The sequence below is a fragment of the Canis lupus genome, chromosome 31 (genome assembly GCF_003254725.2).
Source record: "Canis lupus dingo isolate Sandy chromosome 31, ASM325472v2, whole genome shotgun sequence".
In the NCBI taxonomy this organism is placed as follows: domain Eukaryota; kingdom Metazoa; phylum Chordata; class Mammalia; order Carnivora; family Canidae; genus Canis; species Canis lupus.
Window position 1 is genome coordinate 28,947,716 of NC_064273.1, and position 20,248 is coordinate 28,967,963.

At 48.9% G+C, this 20,248-nt stretch overlaps 1 protein-coding gene across 5 annotated transcripts in view; it reads left to right on the forward strand.

Annotated features, from left to right (window-relative positions):
* The window catches only part of ITSN1 (intersectin 1), a 215,769-nt gene extending 198,031 nt beyond the window's left edge, over nt 1-17,738 (forward strand). For 4 of the 5 annotated variants that reach the window (XM_049104747.1, XM_049104748.1, XM_025449776.3 and 1 more), the window contains 7 exons: nt 2,164-2,331; nt 6,398-6,610; nt 7,632-7,753; nt 8,776-8,858; nt 9,155-9,238; nt 9,964-10,137; nt 12,478-17,738. In XM_049104747.1, the coding sequence (XP_048960704.1) occupies nt 2,164-2,331; nt 6,398-6,610; nt 7,632-7,753; nt 8,776-8,858; nt 9,155-9,238; nt 9,964-10,137; nt 12,478-12,626 (993 nt within the window). In that variant the 3' untranslated portion in view covers nt 12,627-17,738. Of the gene's footprint in view, nt 1-2,163; nt 2,332-6,397; nt 6,611-7,631; nt 7,754-8,775; nt 8,859-9,154; nt 9,239-9,963; nt 10,138-12,477 lie in introns of those variants that run through there. The other variant, XR_007407674.1, reaches the window with a different exon arrangement.
* Nucleotides 17,739-20,248: the final 2,510 nt, after the last annotated feature.

A 20,248-nucleotide genomic window follows, 5' to 3' on the forward strand; every position in this document is an offset into this window, starting at 1 on the left:
TCAATACACAAGTATCTGTTACATTTCTAAACACTAATAATGAACCATCGGAAAGAGAAATTAAGAAAACAATCCCATTTACAATTGCATCAAAAAGCATACAGTAAATTGGTGCAGGCACTATGAAAAATAGTAAGTAGATTCCTCAAAAAATTAATAATAGAACTATCATATTCAATCCAGCTGTTCCACTTCTTGGTATTTACTGGAAGAAAATAAGAACACGAATTCAAAAAGATACATGCATCCCCATGTTCATCACTGCCTTATTTATAATAGCCAAGACATCGAAACAACTTATCCACTGATGGATGAATAGATATAAAAATTGTGATGTGAATATATGTTATATATATGTTGAATGTATATATGTAATATATAATGGAATATTATTCAGCCATTATAAAACAGTGAAATCTTGCCATTTGTGTCAACATGGATGGACTCTGGAGGCATTAGGCTAAGTGATAAAACTCAGATACAGAGGGACAAATACCATACAATCTTTCTTAAATTTGGAATTTTTTTTTTAAAGATTTTATTTATTTATTCATGAGAGACACAGAGAGAGGCAGAGACATAGGCAGAGGGAGAAGCAGGCTCCATGCAGGGAGCCTGATGCAGGACTCGATCCCAGGACCCCAGGATCACGCCCCAGGTCAAAGGCAGATGCTCAACCACTGAGCCACCCAGGGATCCCCTTAAATTTGGAATCTTAAAAAAATTAATAAAAAAAACCCCCGCAGGTTCATAGACACGACAGATTAGTGGTTGCCAGAGGCAGGGGTAGGGGATGGTATAAACAGGTAAACTATTTTTGTGGGTTTTTTGTTGTTGTTGTTGTTGTTCTTAGTTTAAATAAATTGAAGAAAAAGAAAAGAAAAGGAAGCCAAACCAAAACCAAAACAAAGGAGTTGGCAAAAGCCAGTTGTGTGGGCTAAAAATAAAATAAAATAGAGCGGTCTAGAGCGGTAGTCCTTAGACTTGCCTGCACGTTAGAACCACCTGGAGAGCTCTAGAAAATTGCTACATGGGAGCCCCCCCCCCCCACACACACCCGGGGCTATGGTCGGGGATGAGACATCAGGAGTTTCCAAAGGGATCCTAACACAGCTAGGATTGGCCTGGAGGGTGGGGCTGTTGTTGGAGATGACTGGGGGACACAGGACCCAGGATGTGCATTTTTCTCAATTTAGGTGCTTACCTGGGACTTTATGCCAAAGGGTATCTTTGAGGTGAGATATTATTCATGCTTAGGTCCATTTGAATTATTTGTATGAGGACAAGGCCTAGGCAGGTACACCTTCTGCATCCCCCGTGCATTCCAAAGCTGGCTCAGAACCTTTCTTCACGACTGCTCCTAATACCCGAAGTCCTTTGAGAATCTGATGGTAACGACTCTCATTTGTTGGGCACCTTCTAAGCGCCAGGTACTTTGCGGGGTGCATTGCCGTATCAAATCATTTACCCCTCAGCTACCCTTATAGAGGAGGTACGATGAGAATCCCCATTTTTCCTATAAGGAACCTGAGGCTCAGAACATTTGTGGGACTGGCCCATAGCACGGCTGGTCACTGGCAGAGCACAGATTTTTTTTTTAGGATTTTATTTATTCATTCATGAGAGACACAGGGAGAGAGGCAGAGACACAGGCAGAGGGGGAAGCAGGGTCCCCACGGGGAGCCCGATGTGGGACTCGATCCTGGGATGCCAGGATCACAACCTGAGCGGAAGGCAGATGCTCAACCGCTGAGCCACCCAGGCGACCCGGGGGCACAGATTTTAACGCAGGAAGTATAGCTCTAGAACTGGCACTCTTAGCCTCCGGCTTCGAGTGTTTTGCACAGAATAAACGCGCATTTGCTCAGATGTGTTCCAGAGTGCGCAGACCTAGCAAAGAGCCATCTCTAGGAGGGAGATGTGTAAGGCTGCATCCTGGTCACCCTCGCAGCAGCCACCCCCGCCTCGACCCCCAGGTATATATAAATCGTGTGTCATTCCCCTGCCTCCCCAGGGGACCCTGCCAACCACCAGTGGCTGCAGCTGCGGTTCCCTGCGTGGGCACCCATCGGGAAAGGTGGGTGCCATGCTCACCTCTGCGGGGCCCACCTGCACCGCCTGAAGCCACTGCCTCCTGTCCCACCCCCACCCCACTCCCCGCAGATCCTGGAAAACACTCCTGAGAACCACCCCGACCACAGCCACCTGAAGCACGCCCTGGAGAAGGCCGAAGAGCTGTGTTCACAGGTGAACGAAGGGGTGCGCGAGAAGGAGAACTCCGACCGCCTCGAGTGGATCCAGGCGCACGTGCAGTGCGAAGGCCTGTCCGAGGTAGCCGCCTGGGGGGGGTGGGGGGCCCGGGCTGTGCACCCCCAACCCCAGCCCCCCCACCCCGAGCTTAGCCCTGCAGCCGGCGGGGGTGGGTGGTTGTTGGGGAGATTGCGAGCCGTCCTCTCCAGGCCACCGGGCCGTTCTTTCCAGTCCCAGAAGTTCCTTTATGTCATTAGATCTGCTGGTTTCTCTCTCTCTCTCTCTCTCTCTCTTTTAAGATTTTATTTATTTATTCATGAGACACAAGAGAGAGAGGCAGAGACACAGGCAGAGACACAGGCAGAGGGAGAAGCAGGCTCCATGCAGGGAGCCTGACGGGACTCGATCCCGGGTCTCCAGGATCAGGCCCTGGGCCGAAGGCAGGCGCTAAACCGCTGAGCCACCCAGGGATCCCTGCTGGTTTCTCTCTTGTGTCTTATTCTCGCACAAGTGGCCATGCTTGTGTGTGTGTGTGTGTTTTAACACATTTTATTTATTTATTTTTAAAACATTTTATTTATTTATTTATTCATGAGAGAGAGAGGCAGAGACAGGCAGAGAGCCTGATGTGGGACTCGATCTTGGGACTTCAGGATCACGACCTGAGCCAAAGGCAGACACTCAACCACTGAGCCACCCAGGCATCCCTGTTTTAACACATTTTAAACATATTCCCGCACATTCCAGATCCGATCACTCCAATCCCCGCAGCCCCGGACTCGCTCTGGTCGGCGGCCTCCGCTCCACTGTCTGGGCTGTGATTTCTGATTGTGAGTTCGGGGTGCCCGGGAGCTTTATCTGCGGGACCTTGAGGTCTGAAACAGCATTCCTCCTGCGGGGATTGCTACCGGCCTTACCCTAAATTAAATGTAGAGGGGCTCGGGGATCACACGAGTGTGCGAACTTGGGCCAGGGCCATCTCGCTCTTGCAAATTCTCAGGGGCTTTTTTTTTTTTTTTTTCCATCTCACTTATTCCAAGGTCAAAAACAAGCAAGTCGTCTTGTTGCCTTCTGTGCTGGAGTCTACTTGTCATTCCTCCTCTGGGAGCCAGTGTTTTTGTGGCCATCTCGGGGTAGTCCCCGCAGCCCACCTGGGCCCCCCAGGCATCACTGGTCTCCTGTCCTCCACCTGGCTTTCCAAGTGGATTCAAGAGACACTCTCAGGGCTGAAGCCGGCTTTGGGGTTTGTGGATCTTCGGAGGTTGACATTTTCATTCTGGCTTTGGCCTCTCTCTGCACTGTTTTTTTTTGTTTTTTTTTTAATTTATTTTTTTTTACTTTTTAGAAATTCTGATTGCTTTGCTTGCATTTCGAAAGTGCATTTTTCTATGTTACTGTTTTTAAATTTTTCACTGGCTGTGTCAGCTATCTAGTCCGGAAACAGTCTGCCGGAAACAGAAGTTTCTCTCCTGGTATTTAATTCTCTTCTTGTCGCTTATCTTTCCTTTAGTTTCATTGATTCTTTCTGCCTGTATTCCCTCTCTCTCTTTGCCTCTGCATCCACGTCTGTGGCCGTGCGCACACACCCATACACACGTGCATGCGCACCCACCGTTCACTAGGGTTTACCAAAAGGCCCAGGGAGAATGAGAGTCCCCCTCACCCACTGTCCCTGTGGCTTCTTCCTTCTTCCAGTGCTTCAGGGGCGGTCACTGGCTCCCCACCAGGGGTTCCTCGCCTGCCTCACCTCCCCGTCTGCCTTCAGTGTAGGTGTGCGATCGGCAAAGCCGTGGGAGCATGGGGTTCTGGGTTGATATGCAATCCAGGGGCAGTCACTGGTTGGTTGGCTTATTCTTTCATCCACTTGTCCATTCAGTAGACATTTCTCGAGCACCTGCCCATGTGCCATTGCTCAGTGCTAAACACAAAGGACACGAAAATCAGTAAGATGGGACCCCCTCCCTCCCTTGGGTCCTATGACCCTGGATAAAGTAGGGGGGCTGACCCAGTGCTTACAACAAGATGCAGGCAGAATGAGGTGCAGGTGCCGGTGGGGAGGAAGGGACAGTCACAGGGGGATTCAGGGAAGCATCAGAGAAGGAGACACTTGGCTGCGTGTTGGAGGATAACGTTATCCGTCCAGGATAGAATCCAGGGGGCGGGCATCCCAGTGGAGAGCACGTCCTGAGCAGGGCATCTGCAGAGCAATGAGGTGATAAGGCTTTGAGGCAAGCTGAAGTCAGGGCGAGCAAGGCGTGTGTGTCATCCAGAGGAGCTCTGCCTTGTCCCTGCACACAGCACGCCTGACCAGCTCCTGAACCTGCCAGGCGGCAGTGCCGACGTGGTGACCTGCTCTCTGGGAGGGGACCCTTCCCTGAGTCCCACAGCTGCCATCAGGCGGACTCAGCACAATAAGAGCGTGAAATAAGTTCTTATTATGAGTTGTGTGGCTTCTGTACCTCTCTGAGATAGACTCTTTGCCTCTCTATTGATCGTTCCTACCTGGCTTTGTACACCGGCTTTCGTCTCATCTGTATGGTGTTCACCGTACAATCGTGGATGGGGCCGTGTTGGCTTCTGTTTCCTGGCCCAGGTCTGGACTCGTACCCATGATTAGATTTCAAATACATACCGTCTTTGGCATTCTTGTCCTAAGATAGAAAAATGAAATGACGGTTCCCAATTCATTTATATTCAGTGTTAGCCTGGCCACATGGAAGGCCCAAACCTGGAGTCTGAATACATGACATCATCTTTCAGTGATCCAGGCTGCCTTCTCTGGATTCGTTGTCTGTCCCCAAGGAGCTTGAACTCCCTCTAGGCAAGCAAAATTGATCTCCAGACTCCTCTTCAGAGTTGTGAAAGGGTAAAGAATACTCTCCGAAGGCTCCCATTTGGGGACAGGGTACCACATTCAGTCTTCTGGACTCTCCTAGAGCCTCGGGGGGAGATTAGAGACCCTCCTCCTTCCTTGTGGCCAAGAGTGCAGTGGAGTGGTCACTCTTCCTTGATGCCTGTGGATCTCCAGCCACAGAGGCACCACTGATTCTTTCTCCCATGATGGAGGGAGATGGCTGTTCACCAACATCTCTTGGGGGACACATGGTGTGCACCCTGTCACCTCTTCACAAATACTCTTCTCAGGGATATCTACAGGGTTTGTAACTCTGGGGAGGATTGCCCTTGAAGGCTGATGGTGGAGCTTCCACCTGGGGCTCAAGTGTGGGCAGGTGGGGGCCATGAGGAACTGACACTTGCCTGGATCCTATTGCTGCCTGGGCACAGCTGTGGCCTTTCCCTCCGTCAGTCTCTCCTTCTACCAAAAAGGGGGTCCTAATGGAGTCATGTTTCTGCCTCAATCTACCTCCACCCCTTTAGAAACTGCTCACATGAGATGAGAGAGCCCAGTGGGATGGTAGAGTCAGGTTTCAGCAGCCCTTGGCACCAGGTCCAAGATTTGGGAAGTGGCAGGAAAAGAGTTTCCCCTTCACATTTTCAGGACGAGTGAGTTGGTTGAGATTTAATGTGCACTGACGCTGTGTCTGCTCTGCTTGGCTTTGAGGCGTCACCCAGTGCCCCCGAGTTTTGCAGTCACCCACGTGCTAGGGGCCTGGACTCTATCTGCAGCTTGGAAAGTAGCATATGTCCTGTAGAATTATACAGAGAATAAAAATAAATAGATAAATAAATAAAAAGAATTATACAGAGAATAGTGGCTGCTTTCCAGAGGCCCAAGGGACTGTCCGAGCCTGTGTGGGGTCATCACTGGAGCCGATTCCTGCCCCCAGCGTGGACATAGCACATACTCATTAAGGTGAGAGAGGGCTGAGAATTTTCTTTCTGCTTCCCATTTCCTAATAAGTAAGGAGGGACACCAATCCCTGAGACACTAATAGACCCCTAGGGAGAAAGCAGCAGGGATTATACTCAAGACTCATCTGGATATTTGGAATCTCCGAAACTGTGTCTTTGACATTGACTCCTTGAAGTCTTCAAAGCCGTCCTTGATTTGAGCCTCAGATACAGGCCCCCTGGGTCCCAGCCTCCTATTCTGATAGAGCCTGGGCTTTCAGGTGCAGAAATACAAAAATCAAAAAACTGACCTCACTTCATCGTGTGTTCTTTGGGTTTTGTTTTCCTTTCTCAGCAACTTGTGTTCAATTCAGTGACCAATTGCTTGGGGCCACGCAAGTTTCTGCACAGTGGGAAACTCTACAAGGCCAAGAGCAACAAGGAGCTGTATGGCTTCCTCTTCAACGACTTCCTCCTGCTGACCCAAATCATAAAGCCCTTGGGCTCTTCCGGCACCGACAAAGTCTTCAGTCCCAAATCTAACCTGCAGTATAAAATGTACAAAACAGTAAGTCTGATTCCAGATTGCAATATCAGGGTTGGTGGTTTTTTTTTTTTGTGGGGGGGGCGCGCATAGAAAATTTCCAAAGGGAGTCAGAGTATTAGCAGGGTTTGGGGGCTGTGGCACAGAGGAGAAAGCAAAGGGGTGAGCCAGGGTTTAGGGTAACTGAAGCAGTGAAGCTCTAGCACCATCAGAAGAGAAACAGCATTCAACTAGATTGACGAAGCATCTACTAGCTTCTAAATGGCCACCGTGGGTCCCCAGGCTGGCAGGTCCCCTGCGCTGGCAGGGCTCACGGTCTAGGATTACGGATGAGGCAGGCCTGGCAAAGCTCAAAACTGGAACTCCAGTGCCCACCTTCCAAACGTTCCCAGATCCGCCTCCAAACTGCCCGGGATGGCTTGAAACATCTGTGCCCCTCACCTTTTCCCAGCAAAAGCCAATCTAAACAGTCAATGCGTGGAGAATTTCCCTCTGCTGTTTATTTGGTCTGCTCCTATGTCCATAGCTGTGTTTGTCTTCGCATCCTGGGCTACTGTTTTCCTAACTTTGTCTGTGTTGGGGGTGTTTTTGCAGACGAATTTTCTCTGAAGAAGCAGTTAGCCTGATTGTGGGGAAAAGGAAAACATACTTATGTGGATTGTCACTAGCCACTTTATATGAAAATCTTTGAGGGAACTGGCTGGAGGTGAAGTCGTGGGGACTGTTGGCTGATTAGGATTTGCCAAAACAGACCAGTCAGCTCTTCTTCTAAAGGACCCAAAAAACACCTGCAAAATGAAGGAGGCAAAAATCCCTATTGACAGTTTGTAATACGTGAAAGCTGATATTAACACAAAATCATTATTCCAGTAGAGTTTACTGGAACACACACGCATTTTCTCTTTCTAGTTTACAGGAAATTAGAAACTAGTTTACACACACACAAAGTTTAGTTTACTAAAACACGTGCATGTAGGCTCACACACACAGTTCACGGAAACAGAGTCCCAGTCTGGTTTTATAATGCCTGTGCCTTATTTTTCAGCCTATTTTCCTGAATGAGGTTCTAGTAAAATTACCCACTGACCCTTCTGGAGATGAGCCCATCTTCCACATCTCCCACATTGACCGAGTCTACACCCTCCGAGCCGAAAGCATAAATGAAAGGTAAGACCTGCCACCTCCCCGGCTCTGGGCACCCGGGCTCCACTGGGTGCTGGACACATAGAGGACATTTAATCCACCAGAAGGTCCCAACATTTCTTGAGTTGTTATACCATAACCTTTGGCTGGAGGGGGTAGGAGACAGGTCTTAATACTTTTCACTAGAGCCTCTCAAAAGTTTAACATGTGGCATGAATTTTTCAAAATAGAATGAATTGAAACTGATTTTGCTTGAGAATTTTTAAAAAACACATCTTCATCATTCTTTGAGATCAGATTTCCCAAGGTTTCCCAGGTGGCAGAGACCAATAGGAAGGCGAATTGGGGATTAATGGGACCACCCAAGCCTGACCCCGTCCTGAGCTGTCTGGCTTGGACAGACGTTCTGGATCTGAGAGCAGCGGGTAGTTTGCCTCAATTGAGTATTCAAGACTCTGCCCTAGAGCCAAAGGAAATAGATCATTTCTGAAGGGTGAACTTGACACAAGGCCAACGGCATTCCAAAGAGCATTTGCGCCAAGCAAGAAAATTGGCCAAAGTTATGCATCCATGGGTCTCTGAGAAATGAAGTAGAAAGCATCATGCCACAGTGCTTCCCCCAGATTGTGTTTGCTTTTCCATGTAAAGTGCTTCCGTTTCTGGGAAATGAGTTTGGTCTTCCCTTGGATGGTTTAGTAAGAGAGATCCATCTGGCCTTCTTCGGGAAGGCAAAAATGGGATGCTTTTCAGTAACAGAGGACAGAGTTGTGTGCCAACATCTCCAGGACAGCATTTCTCTTCCACGGGGACACCCAGGCCAAGGCCGGTCTCGAGTACATCAATAAAAATACCACTCACCCCCTCCTTATTCTTGGTAGGAATAATTATTAGCATCATTTGACATAAACCCAGACTTTCTTTCCCAGCCTTTATTGTTAAGAGGCAAATGAACAAAGCAGGTAGGGTCCTGGAGGCTGAATCTGAACAGACCTGAAACCTTTTCCCCTGAGTTCTGTTTGGCACCTTTCTGTCTTTTTCTTCCCAAGGACTGCCTGGGTGCAGAAAATCAAAGCTGCTTCAGAACTTTATATAGAGACTGAGAAGAAGAAGCGGGAGAAGGCGTACCTGGGTATGCATTGCTCAGCGGCGTGGCTGCTGTGTGTCCTGCCAAGCTGGGCACAGAAGGCTGGGCACAGGGTCCCTAGAGGTGGAAGACGGGCCTGTGGGTGGAGGGGGTTGCACCTGAGAAGGGATGGGCGTCGAGGAGATGGAGAGTGGGGTGCAGGGTGAGGGTGGAGTGTAAATTCCAGGAGCCAGGAAGCCAGAGTGTAAGGGGAGGAGGGGGCAGCTGATCTGAAGCAGACAGAGATGGGGAGGGAGCCAGTTGTTTCAACGAGCCATCTTGTGTTCTTCCTGCCATCACAGTCCGTTCCCAAAGGGCGACAGGTATTGGAAGGTTGATGGTGAACGTCGTTGAGGGCATTGAGCTGAAACCCTGTCGATCACATGGTAAGGACCCCAAATTTCCTCCAGCATGGGGTAGGGTGGGAGCCTTTTCTGTAATCCCCCCGCCCCTGCCCAGCCAGCTTTAAGTCAAATGTACTATTGCCATAATACTAAATTTCCTTCCAGAATTGGTTTCTCGAACTCTTATTAAAAATTTAGAGTTTTTTCCCCCCCTTAATTTAATCCTTCCCACCACTTTGCTTTTTAGAGAGATCTGAGTGGCTGCCATTTCACTGTGGACGTAATGCATTCTAAGGCTCTAGCAAGGAGACTGGAAAGGCCTAGTTTTAAAGCTCATTAATCTAATGGTTAAAGTATTAGAAATATTTAAGGATTGTAGCTTAAGTCTGATGCTGAATGGTGGAAGTTTTCACTCAGATTTTCCATTTTTAAAAAAAAAGATTTGATTTATTTGAGAGAGAGAGTGAGAGAGTACAAGCAGGGGGAGAAGCAAGCTCCCCGCTGAGCAAGAAGCCTGATGAGGGGCTCGATCCCAGGACCCTGGGATCACAACCTGAGCTGAAGGCAGATGCGTAACTGACTGAGCCACCCAGGAGTCCCCAGATTCTCCATTTGATGCCTACTTAACGAATGTGGCAGTGGGGGAGGGGATAGAAATGAGGGACCCGTGGAGGGAAATTGCTGCCCAGTGTGGCTACGCCCCTGTCATGCCATGCCCAGAAGAGCCTGCAGCCACACGGGAGTCTAGCAGACTCTATCCACTCTAGGAAAGAGTAACCCGTACTGTGAGGTGACCATGGGTTCCCAGTGTCACATCACCAAGACGATCCAGGACACTCTGAATCCCAAGTGGAATTCCAACTGCCAGTTCTTCATCAAAGACCTGGAGCAGGAGGTCCTGTGCATCACCGTGTTTGAGAGGGATCAGTTCTCTCCAGACGGTGAGTAGAGAATGGTCCCCTGAGGTGTCCTTCCTTCTTCCCTGTCACTCAGCTTTGGTGGGTAAATGCTTTCTACCTGGGAACTTGGTGGCCGGGGTTTTTTGGCTTCCCTCCAGACAGATGAGGTTGACACAAGATAAGACTCAGCCTCTTCTAGAAAGAGGCCTTCACTGATGCTGCGGTATCTCAGGGAAGGTGGACAAAGTGTGCTTGGTGTATAGCGGTCCAAGATAAAGACCCTGGACCATGGTCCTATGCTTCCCCAAAGCAAGTGACTACAACAAAGGCTATCCCCCAAAGTCTCAGCCCAGTCCTTGAGTTCTTGGCCCAAGGCCATGGTGAAAATGGATAAAAGTAGCCAGTTGAGCAAGAAGAACGACAGCCCACAACGGGTGTGGCAAGAATCAATCAGTGCCCTTTGGGTGATATGTCTGGTTAATCAATGGGACAGAATTATGGCGGATGCATATTCCTTCAACCAGCTGTCCGTTTCTTCTGTGAGCCTGGAAAAGCAGGGGTCTGGTCAATGATTCCAAGAAATTCTCTCTTCCTCACCCAATAAAAATCAGACAATACATTTAAAGATTACAGTGTCAACTTAATTATATTCAAAGAGTATAGTTAAGTGGTAGGAGTGAGGGATTACGGCTAGCAAGATCTGTGCAAGGCTTAAATTGTTCCACGTGGCTTTTACCTTTTAATACTTAAATGAATTATCTCATCGTAAGTTAGGCACCTTTAGTTATGGTCCCAAGACAGGCACGTAACTGCCTAAATACTACAGCGTCTCCAGAACAGTCTCTCACATGTGGGATCCTACTGTGTTTCATTGTCAGTTTTTATTCTGATGAGTGAAGGTTTGAGACTGGATTGTTATTATGGTTGTTTTAGATAGTGAAATATCACGACATAGTGTTAACTCCACTGGGGTATAAATGGAAAAACCTAGTGTTGTTCTTACATCACAGATTATTTCCATGAGGTGAGCAAAATAAAGCTGTATCTGTCCACCAGAAAAAAAATTCCCACAACTTATTTTTTAAAATTATTTTTTCAAAGCTTCTTTGTTTTCTTTTAGTAATCTCTACACCCAACGTGGGGCTCGAACTCATGACCCCAAGATCAAGAGTTGTATGCTCTTCCTATTGAGCCAGCCAGGTGCCCCAAATTCCTACATTTTTAAAAAAAGATTTTATTTATTCATGAGAGACACACAGAGAGGCAGAGATACAAGCAGAGGGAGAAGCAGGCTCCGTGCAGGGAGCCTGACGCGGGACTCGATCCCGTGACCCCAGGATCACACCCTGAGCCGAAGGCAGAGGCTAAACTGCTGAGCCCACCCAGGGATCCCAAATTCCCACATTTTAAGTGGGACCTTGAAAGAAGGCTGTTTCCTGCACAGAAGTGCCCATAGTATATTTCCATAAATAATTCTTAAATGAGTAAATGAAGAAATTATGGCCTGGAGGCTCATTTAATACCATCATGTTATTGCCTCACATTTAAAAAATGTTCAAATATGTTCACATCTGTTCTTCTGCTGACACTCAGTATTTGATGAAAAGTGGTCTTGAGGTAGTTCTGGGAGCACTGCTGGAACCGTGCGGTGCCCAGGCTGTGGCCTCCTTGCCCACAGCTTGCATTTGCTCCCTGGCATGTACAAGGGGACATAGTAAGGACCAGCCCTAGATCACCATCCTTAGCTTTTCTGAAAAGGATGTGACATCATGAAGTATCCTCCTCTGACAAACCCAGGGAGCTACTTCTTCCAATCTTTGCACAGCTCATAGGACATGCGATGTCACATTGCCTCCCGGGAAGCTTATAGCCCCTAGGAGGTCACCAGGTGTGGGAAAGTCATACAGGTGTGGGGAAAGTCATAGTCTGCAGGGGTTTTTTTTTATTTTTTATTTTTTTTAGATTTTATTTATTTATTCATGAGACACAGAGAGAGAGGCAGAGACACAGGCAGAGGGAGAAGCAGGCTCCTTGCAGGGACCCTGATGTGGGACTCGATCACCAAACTGGGATCACGCCCTGAGCCAAAGGCAGACGCTCAACCGCTGAGCCACCCAGGAGTCCCATATAGTCTGCAGTTTTACCTCTTTTTAGACTCCCCTCTGTTCCCAGTCTGGAACAGTCTTTTTTTTTTTTTTCCTTACATTCCATTTAAAACTTAGGTTCTGTCATTGTAGTTCATGGATTCCTATAAACAGACCTAATTCCCTTTTGGAAGAAAAGACAGCATAACAGTTCACTGAGAAATTCCTAATATGCCAACTACATGCCTTGAAGTAAAGGAATTCTCTCTTTGAGCAGGGTTTTTTTCTCTCCTTGCAGATTTTTTGGGTCGGACAGAGATCCGTGTGGCCGACATCAAGAAGGACCAGGGTTCCAAGGGTCCAGTTACAAAGTGTCTCCTGCTACACGAAGTTCCCACAGGAGAGATTGTGGTCCGCTTGGACCTGCAGCTGTTTGATGAGCCATAGGGAAGTGGGCCCAGGCTGTGCTTGGCAAAGTTCCAGCCCCAGGCGGCAGATGCAATCTGGAAAAATGCATTGCTTCCCTTAGACCTCCGTTTGACGTTCAGCCACAGGGCAACGAGACAGTGAAGACAGGCCCCTCAAAACTTCTAGGAATAATTCTCGACAATCCTTCCCCCACCCCCAAACAATTTCCCACTTTATGAAACAAAACTGTGTCTTCCTTAGTCCCCACTTCTGGTCTCATCATGGCTTCTAGGGGCTTTGAAATCCCATAGCCCCCAGCTAGATTCGATTGGGAATCTGGCCCATTCCTGGGCCTGAGGCGTGGGTCTGGTTTATAGATTTATAAATGCAATGTCTGGATTTTTGGAGAACTCATGTAACGCTACTTCTTATCTCCACCAGTCCCTGAATAGGCCCTTTGATCTATGACGCCTAGTCCGTCGTGCGTTTAGAAATAATTATGAAGGTCCTGCCGCTGCTCCAGAATCTCACTCCCCTACTGGGACCTTATTGGAAATGCTGCCCTGGATATGATCCCTCGGGGAGATGGTCTCCTGATCAGACGATGCGCTAGCTCTTTGAAGAGCTGGTCCATGGAAGATTCTAGCAGGTGCATTGTTAGAGCCATTCCAGTCCCCTCCAGGTCTTTTTATTGATAGATGTCAATGAGAACTATCACTAGCTACTATCAGGTGATTGAGTATTGATTTCCAGCATGATTGGAAGACGGTTAAGGAAGTTTGTTACCTACAAAGTTGTACTCTGCTGGATTAGATCACCACAGGTCACCTGAAAGGCTGCTTTACAATATCATTGGGTCCTGGTTGCCAGCCCAGTTGGAAAATTCTCTTTGCCTTGGAGGTCCTATGATGTTTCATGACAAGAGTCATTGCTGGTGACCAGCTTTGAGCCCATTTTTGCTTGAGTGTGGCGGATCCTAATTGTCATGGGAAATCCCAGCAGCCGTATTTGGTGTGTTCCCAAGAAAGACGTCCCCAAGATGTGAAAAAAGGAAAGTGACAATTTGGAAGTGGGGTGGAAAGATGTGAAGGAACTCCATCATGTGGTGGCGGGAAGGCTCTAGGAGCATCCAAGCCTCACAAATCTGGGGAGGAAGACCTAAGACTCTCCCGTCCTCTTCCGCACACAACCAACCTCTCAGTAATGGAAATACACGTGCTTGTTGCCAGAGTCGGGAGTGTATGACCCTGTGCCAAGCTGGTTTGAGTTCTTTGATCCCCCGCCCCCCACCCCCTCCTTAAATGCCGGGAGATAGGCTGGTTAACTAGGTAGTAACTTGATTTGCTAATGAAAAGTGTTGGGATCGTCTTTTGTTCGCATGTGACTGTCCTCCTAATCCCAGTTCGTCGTGGTCATGAAATGTTCTTTGCATGTTCTCTTGGCACTGGAGTCTAGCTTTCCTGTGTTAGACGGTGTTCTCTCTGATTGTAGGTCCTTAGCATCTAACTAGGGCTGTAGAAGTGCTTTTATAGACGGTAGCATCAACATAGTGGCCGAGTCCCCACTTTGCGGAGAACTGAATGCGTAGTGTCATAATTTCCCATAAGAGCCCTGTCATATTTCAAGCAATTTTTAAAACGTGTGTGTGTGTGTGTGTTAGAAGGGGCAACAAAGTTTACATTTCATACTTTTAAGAAACACTTTATTATTTATTTATTGAAGATAGTGTAGACTTTTGTATCGAGAACAACAGACAAGTATTTTTTAAAACAGACACACCCTTTAGTTAGAAACTTTCAACTGAGCACTGTTACAGACCAAGTCTAACTTCAGGCATGCATTTGTTTACCACTTCCCAGAAGAAAATACGGTTAGAATTACCTTACGTTTATATTTTTTGACGTTGTTAAGAAACTGTGTGAGATTAAATCTATAAATAGACATACAACTCATGCGCTCCTATTTCTATAACCAATCCAGTTTGTTCAGTGTATTATACGAAGGCCATGCTCTAGGGTAGAGACCAAATGTATGTGGTGTGTAAATGGGGTAGTCCTGAATCACCATTCCGATCCCTTTCCTTCTGGGAGGAAAAGACCTTTTTTCTTCACTGGCTTTCTTTCTGTGTCGTGCTGGTCGTCACTGTTTATGCAGGTAGGATGTGATGTGAACAGTAACAAGCATCTTGTAACCCTTGTAGGTCTGCGAGGTCACCCTCTCACAGCGTCCCATTATCAGAATTAATGTGGCATGAAAAAGCAGTATGTGAGTCTTTTCCCCAAGTGACACTATATAGAGCATCTGAGATGCTCCTCCGGGGTAGCAGCTCTGGATCGGTGTCCTTGCGCTCGCTGGCGTAATTTGTACTGTGACCCAGCCTATTTGTGGGTGAGTTAATCTGCCCCTCGGATCCAGCTGTGACTCAGCAGTCATGTTGGGGGGCTAGAGACGCGTGGGCAGTGCATGGGGTCTCTTTGACCTCTATTCCTTCGCTTCTGCTTTGTTGGCTGCCTGGGCTAAAATTCATAGAGATGAAATGTCTCTTTCCAATAAGCGATCTGCTTCCTAGCTCTTTGCTTCTTAGATGCCGGGTTTCTGTAGGCCACTGTATCCTGGCATCCTGACCCCGGCCCTCCAGACGCCCCTGCAAGCTTCCTTTCTTCTCTGAGCCACATTGACCTCCTCTAGCCCAGCAAGGGGCTTTTCTGCTCACAGGCTGTGTGCTGAGAACAGGAGCCCTTGGACTGGAGCTTTTTGTAGAATAGCTTTCCTAAAGGGACAATCCATATATCAGTCCCTCTGGGGCAGGGCTTCTCTGGGTGACACTGTCTCCCCTGGCAGGCAGGCAGGCAGGCAGGCAGGCAGGGAGGGAGGGAGGCAGGGAGGGAGGGAGGCAGCATCTCCTGGAACCAGGAGAGCCTGGAGGGTGTTTTACACTCAGATCCCAAGCTTGCCTGACTCCAGAAGGGGGGCTCTTCTAGGCTAGGGTCACCAGGGATGCTTGAGAAATTGGGCCAGGTTTCCTTATCTGATTGCTTGGATAATGTGTCTCTGTCCTCCGATGGCAGAGGAGAGAGCTGTGCTCCAAAGAACATTAATGTTAAAAGGGACTTCTTTTTCCTCTTTGCTTTTTGAACAACTTGAGCATGAACTTAAAGTATGTGAAAGTAACTGATTTCATCCAGTGGAGTAGCACGGAATTTGAAAAAAAAAAAAAACATCAGAAAGTGGGTAGATCGATCACTTGCATCTTGGTGACCTTGGTAACCAACCCCCTGGTGTCTTTTGGGGTGGGAATGAGGTCAGGGGATGGGGTGCTGGAGCCACCGGAGAAGGATGATTGCAGGCCTGCCGTCTAAGACCAGGCAAGAGGGCTGTCTCTCCAGGAGCTTGGCTGGTGCGATCATAAGCCACTGACCATACAGAGAAGGAGTGTTCTAGAATCCCAGGGGATTAGAGAAGAGGGGAATGGATGAGGTGCTTCAGGTTTTATTCAGAAGGCTGGAGATTTGGGAATATATTTTAGAGTTTGCCAACACTTTGTATGGGGAGAAAAAGACAATCTCTACCCCAGATAGCTTTTTGCTAGTTGGGTGGGCCGGTTCATAAGAAGAAAATCTGTTACTGTGCGGAACAACTTGAAGAATTTCCATTGGAAACAGCTAGTGGGTTTTAAATTTTACTTCATGGGCTTTCTTTCCTTTTATTTTCTTTGACTGCCTTCTCTTTTGAGGTTGGAGGTGAATTTTACCGCAAACGCCAGCACTTTGAAACGGACACCTGCGTACTTGAGAGGTGCAGAGTCGGTTCAGACTCGAGGTGAACATGAGGTCAGCAGGGGGTCTGCTTACTCGGGATGGACTTGCTCCATGAGTTTAGAGCCCCCCAAGCCGGAAGGGAGAAGGCGAGGGGAGGAAAATGAAATATCCTGGATGCTCCTCCTCTGCCTTCAGGTGTAGAGGCCTGAGTTCCCACCAGGGAAAGGCATAGTTGGAGGCACCAGAAACTAAGGACACGGTGCAGGCCTCAGACGCTGTGGTCGGAGCAGCCCTATGAGGTACTTGGTAAAAGTGACACCTCCGGTTTGCACCCTGGAAGGCAACGCCTCCTTCTCTCATACCCCGAGGTGCCGAAATGCCCCTTCCTGCCGGGAATGGCCCGGGTCAGCAGCCAGGACTCTCCTGGCAGTGCTCCGAGCCATGTTTTGTGGGGGCTGCTTCATATCCTATCAATCAAGTTGGCATGTTTATCGTACTTGGAAAACAGCCATGTATTTCACATTGAGGAAAGGAAAGTTCTGGAACTCCCATTCCCTCACCTCACCTGGTGTCAGATCCAGGGTGTGTTTGTAGGTCATCCAGCTCAATTAAGGTACCTAACCTGATACCTGTAGCGCCAGAATCGATTCCTGACAAGCAGGGAAATCTTACTCCACGTGAAGGATAGAAACGTCTAACAGCTCTCTGTCTTGGGAGCATTAAAGCCCAGAGGCCCACGTGTTGGGCTCTGTTAGTAACAGAGCCAGTGATACTAATAGTACATGTTCATCCAGGGAGTCCCCATCCTGCTCCAGAGCCCTGTCCTAGGGACTGGGAGGTGGGCAGGGGGTCCTGCCTCTGTGGCTTTTGTGGCCTGCTTGTGGATCTGATTTTAAGCTATTTGAAAAATACCCAAGCTTATAAAAATTCACCTCCCCCCCTAAATAATCATATCAGTGACGTGCAGATCAGCTCCTAAGACAAGAGGAACCCTCATTACTCCGGCCTTGGGGGACCAGATAACACACACATAATCATTTTTGTGGGCACTATGTGTGGTTGTCATATTTCGGGTAAATTTGCCCCAATTGTATGTCAGGGCTTTTGTGGGTCGTTTTTTTTTTTTTTTTTTCTTTTTTTTTGTGAGTCGTTTTTAACAGGCTTCTGTTCTACTTTCTATACCAGCTTCTGTTGTTCAGCTCCTCTGACTAGTGTGACTATCTTAGTGTTCAAAGCCCACCAAGTAAAACCGTGTCCAGAGGTGGGCTCATTTGGTCAACCTTCAAAAAAAAAAAAAAAAAAAGTGAACCTTTCTCTGATACTTCCTGAGAATTAACCAGTAACCAGGGTTTCTTCTTTTTATGCAGTAGGAGGAATGGAGATTTTTTTTTTTTCTTCTCGGAACACTGGTTTTTTTGTACTTTTGTCGTTCAAAAAAAAATAACATTCCTGTGTGGCTGTGTTTCTAAAACTCGGTTCCTTTGCATTTCTCCTCTTAGGCGCAAATGGCTTTCTTCCTCCTGTTTCTCCATCTAAGAAGATGGGGGGCCGCGGGCCTGGAGGGTGGTCGGGGAACCTGGGCCGAGTCTGATGGGGGAAGCCCGTGCTGCCCCCACTGTGGCCGCCAAGGGGCGATCTCCAGCTGGAGACCTTGGGGTCCCCGGGGTGTGACTGTGCTCGCGGGGCCACCCCGGGGCCCGCCCGTGGGTGGGGAGGGCAGGACGTGGGCCCAGAGCCAGCACCCACAGGGTACCTAGTGACCCTGTGCCTCCCCCTGGGCCGGGGTGTTCAGCGTGCCCGCGTTTGTGAGAGCTCCTGAGGTCCACCCCAGGGGTCTCAGGTGTAAGTTGGGGGTGTCCCCCACTGTCTGCCCACCCCCAGGAGGCGCCCTCTCCCACAGGGGCCCTAGGGGTCAGGCCTCCTCTACTGGGATTGGATAATAGAGTCTCTGTTTTTCTTAAAAAGATTTTATTTACTCATTTTTTAAAAAGATGCTATTTATTTATTCATGAGAGACACACAGAGAGAGGCAGAGACACAGGCAGAGGGATAAGCAGGCTCCCTGCAAGGAGCAGGATGCGGGATTCGATCTGAGGACCCTGGGATCAAGGCCTGGGCTGAAGACAGATGCCCAACCACTGAGCCACCCAAGTGTCCCTCCTGGGAGACTAGGACTTGCCAAATTTCAGATGCAGAGGATTGGTGGGGGTGGGGGTGGGGGTGGAGGTGGGGCATGCAGAAGCTCATGGCGTGGTGTGTGTGAGAGCGTATGAGAGTGTGTGCGCACGTGTATGGTGTGTGTAAGAGTGTGAGTGTGATGTGTGAGGATGTCTGGTATATGTGTGTGTGGTGTGAGTATGGTATGTGTGGGAGAGTGTGTGGTCTGGGGTGTATGTGGTGTGTGTGTGTGTGTGTGTGTGAATGTATAACAGGGTGTGTGGGGTGTGTGAGCAGAGTGTGAGTGTATGACCATATCTGTGGTGTGCGGGACGGTGTGGTGTGTGACACTGTGTGTGGCATGCGTGTGAGAGTGTAGGTTGTGTGTGTGGCCTGTGAGAGGAGCGTGTGAGTGTGACGGCGTGTGTGATGTGTCTAAATGTGTGTGGTGTGTATGTGAGAGTGAGCGTGCGGTGTGTGAGAGGATAGTCTGAGTGTGAGTGTGGGACTGCGGTGTGTGTGAGAGTGTGATACGTGTGTGGTGTGTGTGATGTGTGTGTGGCGTGTCCATGATACGTGTGTGCGTGTGTGTGTGCACCAGGGGAAATGAAGATATGTAGATCGAACAAGGACACAGATTGGTCTCACACTCCCGCAGTCACACCCAGGACCCGCTACAAAATGAAAATTGGAGGCCTCGTGTTGAAAATTGTTAAGATTTTGAGGCGGTGACAGCAGAGACTTAGTGAATTTTGAGGGGGTGACAGCGGAGAGTTAAAGGAAGCGTGGGCCCTAGTGGGCACGTGGCCCCCCGGGACCGCACAGATCCTACACCCACGAAGCTGGCCCCGGGCACGCGGTATTTTCAGCTGGTTCTGGAAGCAGATGGGGCTTCATCTTCCATCCTCTTACTTGGTAAAGTCCTCCTGGCAGGTTGTGGAGCGCTGGGCTGACGATACTTTTTAAAATCCACTTTTATTTCACAGAAGCACAAACGGCCTAGACGCAAGGCCCTAGGTGACAGATGCGCCCCGGGCCCAGAGAGGGTGTCATCTGCTCATCCCTTGGCCCCTCACCCAGGCCGTTGCCACAAGGCACCCAGAGGCCTTGGAGTCTTTAACCCACTAATTTGAAATAAAACCCTTCCTTTTGATCTTTAGTTGGCCACCGAGGGCCTTTCTCCCCTTTCCTGGCAGGACAGACAGGCTTTTCGAGCCTCTGCCTTCAAAGGACCATCCAGGTGGCAGGAGAGGCAGGGAGGCTGGGACAAGGGCTCACGTCCCTTCCCCGGGGTCTGGGCTGCTTGGTCCGTGGCCACTCCCTGGAGAGAGAGCTGTAGGGTCCGCAGGTGGCTAGGGTTGCCTTTCCCTGGGAGGCAGGCCTTGCCTGTAGGATGGCATGGATGGCTTTGGAGCCGGCTGGGGTGGGGAGCCGGAGAAAACCCCACTGTGAGTAGCCTCGAGCTGTAGAAGGCCAGCTCCTGGGATTGACGCTCCTGCCGTGCCTGGCTGTCGCTTTCCCTCACAAAGCAGCTCCTTGTTTCTTTGTCTTGCACTGGGCTGGACGCCCCAAAACCTTTGCAGTTCTGCTTGCCCTTGGCAAATCAGCCTCGATTCTACACACACAGAGCAATAATCCTGTCTGTTTCCCAATTCTGTCTGGGATTATGAAGCCTGCTAAGTGAACATGTCACCAGAAAGTTGCACAGACACTGCAAACTCATCTTTGTGGGTGTGACTGCGTCCC